Source organism: Balaenoptera physalus (assembly GCF_965194825.1).
Source record: "Balaenoptera physalus genome assembly, chromosome: 6".
NCBI lineage: Eukaryota > Metazoa > Chordata > Mammalia > Artiodactyla > Balaenopteridae > Balaenoptera > Balaenoptera physalus.
Genome location: NC_138885.1, coordinates 56,594,003 through 56,608,208, shown reverse-complemented (window position 1 = coordinate 56,608,208; position 14,206 = coordinate 56,594,003). Strand labels below are relative to the sequence as shown.

At 40.7% G+C, this 14,206-nt stretch overlaps 1 protein-coding gene across 3 annotated transcripts in view; it reads right to left on the bottom strand.

Moving 5' to 3' along the window:
* GCA (grancalcin) overlaps positions 1-8,755 on the bottom strand; it is a 32,619-nt gene extending 23,864 nt beyond the window's left edge. The window contains exons 1-2 of one of the 3 annotated variants that reach the window (XR_014264640.1): positions 4,993-8,755; positions 658-816 (exon numbers count right to left, since the gene is read on the bottom strand). Coding sequence is in view for 1 of the 3 variants with exons in the window: in XM_082465206.1 (XP_082321332.1) it covers positions 658-816; positions 4,993-5,019 (186 nt within the window). In the remaining 2 variants the exon portion in view is untranslated. Of the gene's footprint in view, positions 1-657; positions 817-4,562; positions 4,906-4,992 lie in introns of those variants that run through there. The other 2 variants (XR_014264641.1, XM_082465206.1) reach the window with 2 other exon arrangements.
* Positions 8,756-14,206: the final 5,451 nt, after the last annotated feature.

The following is a 14,206-nucleotide window of genomic DNA, read 5'->3' as shown; positions in this document are numbered from 1 at the left end:
AAGGAATTCGGGTAGCCAAAACAAAGTGTCTGCCACATGTAATAATTCTGTGCATATCCTCTATTTCTAGAAAGGCATATGGGACCTAGTGAACATTTAAGTGACTGAATAATGAATGGAAAATGTTATCAAACTTCTATGAAATTCTATGCACTCAATAAATCATTCTTGACCACTCTGAAAGAAAGGAGACATGGATTGTAACTGAGACCCAAGTATGAATCTCTGTCTCTGCTCATTAGTCTGGTATTTGCCCCTTCATTCTGCCTTGTTTCCTTTATCTTTTCCCGATTTGCTTTACCATCAAGTCTCTCCCAGAAACATCCACAATTTACAAGTGTCCTTTGTGATACTCTGCCCCAGCTTCCTCAAGGAGATTTACATAGAGATCTCTTTTTCCCAGATCCTATCTGTCTCAGTCTCCACGCACCACCCTGGTTACTCCTAACGTGTTAGACATCAAACTAACAGACCTTTTAATGAGATAATTATGACTACCCTCATCTCTGATCTCAAGAAGAAAATTAGTCTAGATAAGTTTAAAATGCAAGTTTCATATACATTTAAAATGACATACTAAATAAAAGAGTTGACATTTGTTTTAAGTTGCAATCATTTTATAAAACTGATATTTGTGCTATATATTTAGGATTTTACCTGGTCAGCGACAGCAGTGAAGTATGTCCACATGGGGTCTCCTGCTGAGGAATAACTGTCCGGATAAGCTGGGCATGCAGGGTATCCACCAGGGAGCACAGCTGGCCCTGTTCCTGGCACTGGCTGTCCCATTTGCATCTGATTGCTAAAATTTCCAAACTACAAGAGCGAAAAAGGAGAAGGTTATTAATACAAATATTACCCATTATCCACTGAAGTTGGTTTAAAAGAAAATACTTACGAGAAGTCCGTTGAAAAGCAAAAATCGAGTTACTGAAATATCACAAAAGCTGTTAGCTACAAACTGCGAGATGCCCTGCATTACTTAATTCAGCTCATTAACAAATGTTATCCAACATGTTTTAAAGTGTTAAAGAAAAAAGAAGTCTCTAGCCTCTAAGAATGAGGTACACTTTAAAAAAGTAAAAAATACAAGAAGCAAAAAGTAAAAAATACAAGAAAATTTCACCTAGAGTAAAACTAAGAAGTAGTATACCTAAAGACACATATATAGAATACATGGTAAATACAACAAAACTGTGAATGAATCATGGGGAAATGCATAGGGCTGAAACATCCCCTCCACTAGAAAATATTTATTTTTTAAAAAGCAAGATATCAATGAACAGAACAACAATGTGATAATTCCAACAATGGTCCTCTTCAAAACTGATAAGAATAACCACAATGAGAATACCAACAATAATAATACTCAGCTAATATTTACTGAGAGCTTTTTATATTGCAGGTACTGTTCTAACTACTTTCCATCTACCATGTGATTTGATTTCCCAACAACTCAGTGAGATATGAAAGTCCTATCCTTTTTTCAGTTGAGGATGTGAAACTTCAAGAGGTTTCTGAATTAGTTAAGGTCAAATGGCTAGTAGGAAGTAGACCATGATTCAAATATGAAGCTGACCCCAGAGACTACATACTGTTTGTTTCCTGCTATGGCTCTGGTTACTGTCTTCTTTTCACTTTGGAACTTGGTATACATTTTTTTATATCTTAGAGAGACATTTTAATCACTGTTTTTAATGAGTCTGGAGGAGGAAGAAGTATCAAGATTGTTCATTATTCCATTTGGAACAAAAATCTTGATCTGCATCTTTGAAGAATAAGCAGAGATTGATGGAAGGCAAAAAGAGAAAAGAATTCTAAGAGGGGGAAAAAGGCAAAAGGTAGGAGCCTTTAGTGGCAGTTTGAAAAGCTGCAGCATGGGATATGGTAAAGGCAAAAGGTATGCAGGAAGTATGGGAGCTCCAGGAAATGTGCTCAAGGATCAAAAACTAGATTATGAAGCAATGAAGTATAAGAAAGGGCACAATAAACATTAAAACAATATAATGAATTTGAAAAAAAAAGTGATTGTTTAAAAGTTATTCTTTGAAAAGAGACAGACTGTTAAAGGACAGGCCAGTTTCTGGAATAAAAAAGAGAAGTGTATATAACCACAAAGAGAATTCAAATTAAAAAATACATATTAACAAATGCTTATGAACACCTCTTTACCAATACATTTGAAAATGTAGGGGCTTCCCTCGTGGCACAGTGGTTAAGAATCCCCTGCCAATGCAGGGGCCATGGGTTCGAGCCCTGGTCTGGGAAGATCCCACATGCCGCAGAGCAACTAAGCCCGTGCGCCACAACTACTGAGCCTGCGCTCTAGAGCCCGCGAGCCACAACTACTGAGCCCGCGTGCCACAACTACTGAAGCCCGTGCACCTAGAGCCTGTGCTCTGCAACAAGAGAAGCCACTGCAATGAGAAGCCCGCGCACCGCAACGAAGAGTAGCCCCTGCTCGCCCCAACTAGAGAAAGCCCGTGTGCAGCAATGAAGACCCAACACAGCCAAAAATAAAATAAATAAATCAAATAAATTTAAAAAATTAAAAACAAGAAAATGTAAATGAAATGGGCCTTCTAAAAGTATCTAAATTCTATAAATTACAAATATTGACTTAAGAAAAAAAAACTTCCTATTTCTAATAAGGGTAACTAGGATAAGATCAATCTTCACCAAAAAAATAAAAAATAAAAAATTTTCATAAAATATTATTTTTTAATATTAAAGGAAAAAGGTAAAATTTCCTCATTCATACGGGGAAACTTCCAAGCCAATACTGGGGACAAATCTAGACCCAGAGTAAAAGGATTAGCAAAATTCCCAATGCAGCTTTTGCTCTGAGGCAATAACAAACACCTAGACTTTGGTTCCAAGGCCTCCAAGGACACGGAGGGCAATCAAGGCGTGGGGCATATCCAAGAAATTAAGGCTTACTGGAGACCCTCACACCTTAAGCTTCACAGAAGGAAGAAAAACTGAAAAAACTTTTTTCTAAGAAGAGAGGCCAAACTAAATATAAGCCTATTAGTGAAAAACTCATGTTGCGTTGGTGCCAGGAGACTGGCTATAGACCCTCTACTGTGGCATCTCCACGTGTGCCTGGAGGGTTCAGCATACTTGTGTTTTAATCAAAGTCAGGCAAGCAGTATTATATGAAGAACTTGGCCTTAGGAATAACCTTCTATCTACCTTTCCTTCCTGTCTCGCAATATTAACTTCTCCAAAATCCAAAAATGTCAGAGCCTGGTGGTGGCCAGATTAAGATGGTTGCAAATTCTTTGCAATCTTTCCCCTGCAAAGGCAAAGACTTTTCTCTACTCCCTTGCATCTGGGCTGGGCCTGTTTCAGCTTTATCTGGTAGCAACTGCACCGCAAGCATTCCAGGCTTAAGACTTTAAGAGGGCTAGCAGCTTTAGCTTCTCTCGTAGAACACGGCCAGCATGAAGAAGCTCAAGACCCATGTGGAAGGGCCCACATGGAGGGAAGCTCGGACCCCTAGCCTACAAAGTAAACCCTGAAAAGTAGTTTATAATAAATTCATATTTCAAGTTGTCTTCCCAATAGTTTCAAATGAATCAAAACTGATCATTAGGTCATCATTGTCCTCACCTGGTAATGTGACTGAAGAAAACCTTGGACTTAAAAGTGTCAGCAATGTCATTTTCAGGTAGTTTTGCACATTTTTGAATCGTTAGTACTATCTTTGATCCCTAGTTTCTTCCCAGAAATTTTCAACTACTTGTTCATTTTGTGAGGGTTACTTTGGTTAAACTAGATCATATAATCTGTAACCCTGGAGAATTCTGCACATATAAACTGTGTAGTAAGTCACAACAGGCTGAGAGGAAACAAGTGAGAGGCCAATGCATAGAACTCCACTTCATACCTCAGGATACCAGCTGTACCTTATGTCAGTGTTCTTCAAACATTTGCTTCCCTATCCCTAAAACGATGTTGAAAAGTTATATACCTTTCGCCACAGTTTATGTCGACATATGACGTTCTTAAGTTTAAATAGTTGTAAAGAATGCAATGCCTAATATACTGTAAATCTCGACATTCACAAATGATGTTTTACATCACTCTTTGGAAAGTATCCGTTGCTATCTACATACTATAATGATCTGATACTTGCTCCCACCCATTTTTTTTTTTTTTTTTTTTAAAGAGAAATGAAAAGGCTCTTCTGGAACATTTAGAAATTTTACCTTTTTCCTTTTATTCTTGGAACTTATTTTGTATTCTATTTCTTCCTCATCTGTATAAGCTTTCTATGCTTAAAATGTATCATTATGCTTGAAAATACTGATCACACTATAACACTTACCTAAAATATAAATATGTATGTAAATTGAAATTTTAAATTTTGTTTTATTTCCTGTTACCATAATGGATACTACAATCACAACTCCCAATTCCCAAAAATGATGCAGGATAAACAGTTACATAAGAAAGTATAATCTTCTCCACCTCCCCACTCTCCCATCCCCGCCCAAAAAGTCTACAAGAACACTGTCCTTGGTAGAATAGTAAACATTAGAAGACATTTAGCATACCTTAATTTATTCATAAGCACCATGGAGAACAGAAAAGAAGTGGTCAAAAAATTCAGGAAAAGGATGTCTAGCAAAACTGGGGAAGAGGGGGTTAGGAGGGTTGGACGGAGGGTGGACCACAAAAGATTACTGGAACAAGAAAAAGGATGCTTTGTTCCTCCATTCCAGGGAAGAAATTTCTAAAAACACTCCACACCCTTGGCTCCACAAGGACTCGTCTAAGGGTTCCTCAGGGACCAGAACACCTGCGGCTCCCCGCTCGGCCCCAGCCCCGGCTTCCTGCACGGCGCGAAGTCCCGGCGCTGCCGAGTACCAGAGGCGGGCGAAGTTAGCAGGGACCGACCGAAGGCGGATCCGGCACGTTGGCACCGCCCGCCGGAGCGCCACCCCCCGCGGAGGCAGAGGCCGCGCCGAAGCGGCCAGGACTCACCCCTCCTCCGTATCCCGGGTAGGCCATGACAATCTTGCGAACGTCAACCGTCACCCTTCGAGTCAGCGTCCGCCAGGCTGGGAAAAAAGCGGACGTGCAGCTGCAGCCGCAGGTGAGATTGGAAGACTCGCCGGCCGCGCCGTTCACTTCCTCGAGACCAACCCCTCCCGGAGTCCATCTCTGCCCTACTCAGCTCGGATTGGCTGAGACCGGCCCATCGGAGCCTATAGTGCCTAAGCCCGCCCCTTCCCCGAGGCTAGTCCCATCCATCTTGTCTCTGATTGGCTTCACGTGCCCAGCCTTTTCCTATTCCTCTTTTATTGACTCGCTCGGGTCTTGCGCTCTCTCCTCGCTAAACCGAGAACCCTTTGCAACAGTAACTTCCACCCTCTTTGGAAAGGCTCTCTAGGTCGGTTTCTTTTCTCCTTAGAAACCCCAGACCAGCAAGTGCATGACTTCTTTTAACCTCCACTCTTTTGAAGCCGGACTACCGAATACGTATCTATGAATTTCAAAACTTGAAGAGTTACTTACATCTATTTTTGCGTAGCGTTGATGTCACATCATCAAAACTATGAAACCTTGACCTCTACTCCAAAGGTAGTGCTTCTGAGCTAAAACTCTCTTGACACCAAGTTTTACCAAAAGGTTATTATAGTTTGTTAGATAAATGGTGACCAGAAGCTGCCAGATTTAGCAAATAAAAATACAGGATGTCCAGTTAAATTTTATTCTAAAAAAAGGAGGAAATTTTTAAAATATGAGTATGTCCCAAACATTGCATGGGTCATACACTTATACCAAAAAAATTATTCGCTGTTTACACGCTGATAATATACAAGGCATCCTATATATTATCTGGCAACCCGACAAATGACTCAACATTTGGGCAAACTCTTTAAGTTGTGCCTCCTAATTATATCCACCGAGGAACAGCTTGGTTTTTAATCACTCGGTGCAAAGTTAAATGCTCAATTACTTTGATTTATTAAGTAATAGTCATTGACAGTTCTGCTTTTCTCTGGAGCTCAAATGAATTTTGCAGCTCCAGCTTGGAAAGGACAGGACACACACAGGGACCGAAAAGCTGTAGACTTAGTTTAAAAACAAACAAAAGGACCATAATGATATTATTTTGAGTTATCTCTGAAGAATAAGACAACTGCTAAAATGTTTCTTAAGAATAAGGATGTGGAAGAAAGTGTCATCTATTAGCTGAGGAAATCAACCTTGCAAAACTGAGTAACTGTTGGTCAGTTACATTACAGAGGAGGAAGCTGTTGAACCTTGTGAAACCTAATTTTCTCAGGAAGAGACAGAGAGAAAGGAAGATTGCTAAGGTACAAGCCACTCTTGACAAAATGTGCATTGGTTCCCCTAACACAAAAAGAAATACTTTAGCCAGTGAGGTTAAATTATTGGCATAAATAAATAAAGGGGGATGGTAAAACCTATTTGATAAGAGGAAAGAACATTTGACTCATTAAAGCATCAAGTAATAAAGCATTACAAAGCAAAACAAATCATTGCGAAGTTTTATTCTAATTGATTAACTGCGTATTCAAAGAAATACTCAGGATCAAGTGTTTTACATTTACAATCTTAGTCTAAATGGCTGGTCAGAATTTTTGTGCATCTTCTTTTCATCATACTAGCCTTACCGATGCATTACATTTTTGTCAAAACTCCATGGGTTCCTTGCATTTCTACATATGTAGTTTCAGGATAGGGATAGTATTTTCCTCAAGGGCAAAGAGAAGATTTGCTGCAAGATAGCAAAGATAATTTCTCCTTCCAGGGCAAAGTTTGCTTAGGTTTGCTAGCAAGACTTTCCTAAGCTTAGAGTTCCTTCATGCTGATTCAAACCCACTGCTTCTGCATAACCCACCTAGGAGCTCCATTTCACTCAGTGGGACTTGGGAGCAAAAGGAATGCATGAGAACCTGAAGCTCATGCTGCCTGTGCTGTAAGTAACGAAGTTCTTTGTCTCTGACAGAGGAATCTCATGCCTTCTGTCAACTTCTATGAAATTGTGGCAGGCTACTTGTTAGCTTGCAAGTAGGATAAAATATCTGATCTTTCAAGTTCTAGGTAATGTGTCTCTTTCTTAGAGAAAGAACTACCCAGGGAAGTTCCTACTGAAGGGTAGCAGAATATGCCACCCCAAAATATGCCACCTTGGCATAAGGATTATTTTGAACTGAAGGCAATTGAGAAGAAACAGATACAAGAAAAGCTCTCTACTCTCCAATTACCTAACAGCAGGACCAAAGTGTCCCCTTCCCCTCTCTACCAAGAAGGACAGAGATGAATACTCTGAGACAAGTTTAGTCCCTTATCAATAAAGAAGGCAGGGACTTAAATCTGCATAACAAATCTTATGCTTGTTTATCTTTCTTTTCCTGGTAACCTCCCGGTAGCTAGTTTCCCCACACCTTTCTTTTCTCTTTAGCTGAAGATGGTATTTAAGCTGAAGTTCTAAGCCACCTCTGAGAATTATTCATTTTTCATTTTTCTCTGGGTATCTCCTATGCATACATGAGGATTCGTGTTAATAAACCTCTGGGCTTTTTTTTTCTCTTATTCACCTGTTTTTTGTCATAGAGATCTCAGCCAAGAACTCAGAAGGGTAAAGGGAAATTGATTTTACCTCCCATACACTATCATGTGAGATACAGAGAGGATTTTCTACACTATAGTCTGCTGTATCTCTGTCTCTAAACCTAGTATTTCATATTATAAATTTTCTAGTATAGGAACTTACAATTTCAAATAAGTCGATAAAGAGTATTTTTTTTAAGTAATTGTATGATCAGCCCACCCAAGATAGCTGTTCTCTTGCTCTCTATACATCCCCTGCTTGACCAGGCCTGCTTCCTACTCACCTGACTAACCTCCCTACATACTTGCCCCAGGCCTTAGCTAATGGCTGCTACTTTAGCCACTGTGATAGCTTATCAAAAGGGCAGTGAGAGGCATGCTCCTCTGCTGGTTTTCCTGGTAACCAATGAGCCAACCTGATATCAATTCCCCCTATAATTGGTAACCCACTGTCCCCGGAGCAAAGACTGCCCCATGTCCTCCCCACTGTCCCCCACACATGGAGGGGTGTCGCTCCAGGACCTTGCTTCAGATGTCTAAGCTCCCCCATCCAATAAACCACTGATGTCTCTGTTGCTGACTCTGGGCTCTTTCTTCCGTCTTGAAGCTGGGTAAGTACAGGGCTTGCAGGGCTGCTTAGTGCAGCCCAACAGTAATAGTAATGAAAATTTGCCCCATGATTCAGTGAGCATTGTATGAACAATATCATCTTATGAAAATGTAATGTATAAAAAACAATTTTAGGGGCGGACTCAAGATGGCATGTTAGGAGGATGTGGAATTCGCGTCTCCTCACAACTGGGGCACCTACCAGGCACCGGTGAGGGACCACGGACACCTAAGGGGACGGGAGGAACAGCCAGCTACCGGGTAGGATGTGGGGCGTGGGGCGAGTGAAGGGGGAGGAGAAATGGATGCGAGACAGGACTGGCGCTGCTGAGGGGCGGCTGGGGGAGGGGAAGGGATCCCACGCCCGAAGGCGAACTTGGGGAACCACTGGGAAGGCAGAGGATCAAAAGGGAGCGTGGCCAGGTTTCCCCTGCCCACTCGGACCCCCAGGAACCTGTTGAGATCCCAGGCCGGATCCTCTGCCCACCTAGGCCCCCTCCAGGCACGCAGGTCCTGAGGGAGTGGGAGGGAGGGAAGGGGGAGCAAAAGTAAAGGTCGGACCTCTGGGACCGGCACCCCTGAGGGGCAGCTGGGGAAGAGGAGGAGTTCCTACACCCAAGGAGTTCCTACACCCAGCGGGACCCACTCATGGTTAGGGGTCCAGCGGCGACCGGGGAGACGCTGGGGGAGACGGTAGGGGAGGGCGCTAAGGAACAGAAGGGAACGGGGCCAGTGCTTTCCCTGTCCACTCAGGCACCGGGAAGCCTGTTGGGCTCCTGGGCCAAATCCTCTGCCCTCGGAGCCTCCCTCCTGCCGCGCAGAACCCAAGCCCCGCCCCTACACCCCCACCCAGGGCCCCGCCTCTACACTCAGAGACCCCCTCCCACGAGCTGGGCCTAAAACTCACCCACACACCCTCACTCAGGGCCCTACCTCCAAACTCCAGAACTTCACCCTCCGGAGACCCTCCTTTCAACGGGCTGCCTCTACCCTTCTGCAGCAGGTCCTAAGCAGAGGCCCCGCCCCACGCTCAAACGTCAACTCCCCACCCGCGAAGGTCCCGCCCCACCCTAAACCCCGCCCCTGCCTGAGTTCCACCCCCTCTCCCCACCTAAACTCCGTGCCCATAGCCAAGGCTTTTTCTTTTTGTTCTTTTCCTTTATTTTTCCTCTTTTAGATTGGGGTTCTGTTTTACCTTTTTGATCATTGTTGTTGATTCTTTTATATTTTTATTTTTCCTAATAAATCTTTTATTTTTCTAATTTTATTTTATTCTTTATACTTTGTTATTGTTCTCTCCTTTTGGCTTGTTCCCCTCTCCCCACTCCCCCGTTTATTTCCTTTTTTCTGTTGTGGTTTTATTTTACCTTGTGGCAGTTGTTTCAATTATAGTTTTATTTTTCTTAATATATTTTTTATATTTCTAATTTTAGTTTGTTTTTTGTTTTTTTTTTAAATTTTTTTAAACGTTTCTTTAATTAATTAATTTATTTTATATTTTATTTTTGGCTGTGTTGGGTCTTCGTTTCTGTGCGAGGGCTTTCTCCAGTTGCGGCGAGCGGGGGCCACTCTTCATCGCGGTGCGCGGGCCTCACTGTCGCGGCCTCTCCTGTTGCGGAGCACAGGCTCCAGATGCGCAGGCTCAGTAGTTGTGGCTCACGGGCTTAGTTGCTCCGTGGCATGTGGGATCTTCCCAGACCAGGGCTCGAACCCGTGTCCCCTGCATTGGCAGGCGGATTCTTAACCACTGCACCACCAGGGAAGCCCCCTAGTTTGTTTTTTATTCTTTGATATTGTACTGCTCCTTTTTTGCTTTCTTTCTTCCTTTTTTTTTTTTTTTTTTTTTACTGTGCCATGAAGCTTGTGGGGTTTCGGTTCCCAGGCCGGAGGTCAGGCCCAAGCTCCTGTGCTGGGAGCTCTGAGTCCAAACCACTGGACTAACAGAGAACCTCAGATCCCAGAGAATATCAATCAGAGTGAGGCCTCCCAGAGGTCCTCATCTCAGCACCAAGACCCAGCTCTATCCAACTGCCTGCAAATTCCAGTGCTAGACATCTCAGGTCAAACAACCAGTAAGACAGGATTACAGCACCACCCATAAAAAAAAAAAAATGAAACGACAAAAAAAAGTGTTACAGAGGATGGAGCAAGGTAAAAGCCTACAAGATCAAATAAATGAAGATGAAATAGGCAAGCTACCTGAAAAAGAATTCAGAGAAATGATAGTAAAGATGATCCAAAATATTGGAAACAGAATGGAGAAAATACAAGAAACATTTAACAATGATCTAGAAGAACTAAAGAGCACACAAGCAGTTATGAACAACACAATTACTGAAATTAAAAATACTCTAGAATAGCAGAATAACTGAGGCAGAAGAACGGATAAGTGACCTGGAAGATAAAATAGTGGAAATAACTACTGCAGAGCAGAATAAAGAAAAAAGAATGAAAAGCACTGAGGACAGTCTCAGAGACCTCTGGGACAACATTAAATGCAGCAGCATTCAAATTATAGGGGTCCCAGAAGAAGAAGAGAAAAGGAAAGGGTCTGAGAAAATATTTGAAGAGATTATGGTCAAAAGTTTCCCTAATATGGGAAGTGAAATAGTGAATCAAGTCCAGGAAGCACGGAGAGTACCATACGGAACAAACCCAAAGAGAAACATACCGAGACATGTATTAATCAAACTATCAAAAATTGAATACAAAGAAAGAATATTAAAAGCAGCAAGGGAAAAGCAACAAATAACATACAAGGGAATCCCCATAAGGTTAACAGCTGATTTTTCAGCAGAAACTCTGCAAGCCAGAAGGGCGTGGCAGGACATATTTAAAGTGATGAAACGGAAGAAACTACAACCACGATTACTCTACCTAGCAAGGATCTCATTCAGATTCAATGGAGAAATTAAAACCTTTACAGATAAGCAAAAGTTAAGAGAATTCAGCACCACCAAACAGCTAAAGGATCTTCTCTAGGCAGGAAACACAAGACAAGGAAAACACCTACAAACCCAAACCCAAACCAATTAAGAACATGGTAAAGGAACATACATACCGATAATTACCTTAAATGTAAATGGATTAAATGCTCCAACCAAAAGACATAGACTGGCTGAATGGATACAAAAACAAAACCAGTACATATGCTGTCTACAAGAGACCCACGTCAGACCTAGGGACAAATACAGACAGAAAGTGAGGGGTAGGAAAAGGATATTCCATGCAAATGGAAATCAGAAGAAAGCCGGATTAGCAATTCTCGTATCAGAAAAAATAGACTTTAAAATAAAAACTATTATAAGAGACAAAGAAGGACACTACATAATGATTAAGGGATCAATCCAAGAAGAAGATATAACAATTGTAAATATTTATGCACCCAACATAGGAGCACCTCAATACATAAGGCAAATGCTAACAGCCATAAAAGGGGAAATCAACAGTAACACAATCATAGTAGGGGACTTTAACACCTCACTTTCACCAAGGGAAGATCATCCAAAATGAAAATAAATAAGGAAATACAAGCTTTAAATGACACATTAAACAAGATGGACCTAATTGGTATTTATAGGACATTTCACCCAAAAACAACAGAATACACTTTCTTCTCAAGTGCTCATGGAACATTCTTCAGGATAGGCAATATCTTGGGTCACAAATCAAGCTTTGGTAAATTTAAGAAAATTGAAATCATATCAAGTATCTTTTCTGACCACAATGCTATGAGACTAGACATCAATTAAAGGAAAAAAAAATTAAAAAATACAAACACATGGAGGCTAAACAATATGCTACTAAATAACCAAGAGATCACTGAAGAAATCAAAGAGGAAATAAAAAAATACCTAGAAACAAATGACAATGAAAACACGATGACCCAAAACCTATGGGATGCAGCAAAAGCACTTCTAAGAGGGAAGTTTATAGCAATACAATCCTACCTCAAGAAACAAGAAACATCTCAAATAAACAACCTAACCTTACACCTAAAGCAATTAGAGAAAGAAGAATAAAAAAACCCTGCAAAGTTAGGAGAAGGAAAGAAATCATAAAGATCAGATCAGAAATAAATGAAAAAGAAGTGAGGAAACAATAGCAAAGATCAATAAACCTAAAAGTTGAGAAGATAAACAAAATTGATAAACCATTAGCCAGACTCATCAAGAAAAAAAGGGAGAAGACTCAAATCAACAGAATTAGAAATGAAAAAGGAGAAGTAACAACTGACACTGCAGAAATACAAAGGACCATAAGAGATTACTACAAGCAACTATATGCCAATAAAATGGACAACCTGGAAGAAATGGACAAATTCTTAGAAAATCACAACCTTCCGAGACTGAACCAGGAAGAAATAGAAAATATGAACAGACCAATCACAAGCACTGAAATTGAAACTGTGATTAAAAATCTTCCAACAAACAAAAGCCCGGTGCCAGATGGCTTCACAGGCGAACTCTATCAAACATTTAGAGAAGAGCTGACACCTATCCTTCTCAAACTCTTCCAAAATATAGCAGAGGGAGGAACACTCCCAAACTCATTCTATGAGGCCACCATCACCCTGATACCAAAACCAGACAAAGATGTCACAAAAAAAGAAAACTATAGGCCAATATCTCTGAAGAACATAGATGCAAAAATCCTCAACAAAATACTAGCAAACAGGATCCAATAGCACAGTAAAAGGATTATACACCGTGATCAAGTGGGGTTTACCCCAGGAATGCAAGAATTCTTCAATATATGCAAATCAATCAATGTGATACACCATATTAACAAATTGAAGGATAAAAACCATAGGATCATCTCAATAGATGCAGAAAAAGCTTTTGACAGAATTCAACACCCATTTATGATTAAAAACTCTCCAGAAAGTAGGCATAGAGGGAACTTACCCCAACATAATAAAGGCCATATATGACAAACCCACAGCAAACATCGTTCTCAATGGTGAAAAACTGAAAGCATTTCCTCTAAGATCAGGAACAAGACAAGGTTGCCCACTCTCACCACTATTATTCAACATAGTTTTGGAAGTTTTAGCCACAGCAGTCAGAGATGAAAAAGAAATAAAAGGAATCCCAATTGGAAAAGAAGTAAAACTGTCACTGTTTGCAGATGACATGATACTATACATAGAGAATCCTAAAGATGCTACCAGAAAACTACTAGAGCTAATCAATGAATTTGGTAAAGTAGCAGGATACAAAATTAATGCACAAAAATCTCTTGTATTCCTATACACTAATGATGAAAAATCTGAAAGAGAAATTAAGGAAACACTCCCATTTACCACTGCAACAAAAAGAATAAAATACCTAGGAATAAACCTACCTAAGGATACAAAAGACCTGTATGCAGGAAACTATAAGACACTGCTGACAGAAATTAAAGATGATACAAACAGATGGAGAGATATACCATGTTCTTGGATTGGAAGAATCAACATTGTGAAAATGACTATACTACCCCAAAACATCTACAGATTCAATGCAATACTTATCAAACCACCAATGGCATTTTTCACAGAACTAGACCAAAAAATTTCACAATCTGTATGGAAACACAAAAGACCCTGAATAGCCAAAACAACCTTGAGAAAGAAAAATGGAGCTGGAGGAATCAGGCTCCTGGACTTCAGACTATACTACAAAGCTACAGTAATCAAGACAGTATGGTACTGGCACAAAAACAGAAGTATAGACCAATGGATCAGGATAGAAAGCCCAGAGATAAACCCACGCACATATGGTCACCTTATCTTTGATACAGAAGGTAAGAGTATACAATGGAGAAAAGGCAGCCTCTTCAATAAATGGTGCTGGGAAAACTGGACAGCTACATGTAAAATAATGCAGTTAGAACACTTCCTAACACCACACACAAAAATAAACTCAAAATGGATTAAAGACCTAAATGTAAGGCCATACACTATCAAACTCTTAGAGGAAAACATAGGCAGAGCACTCTATGACATAAATCACAGCAAGAT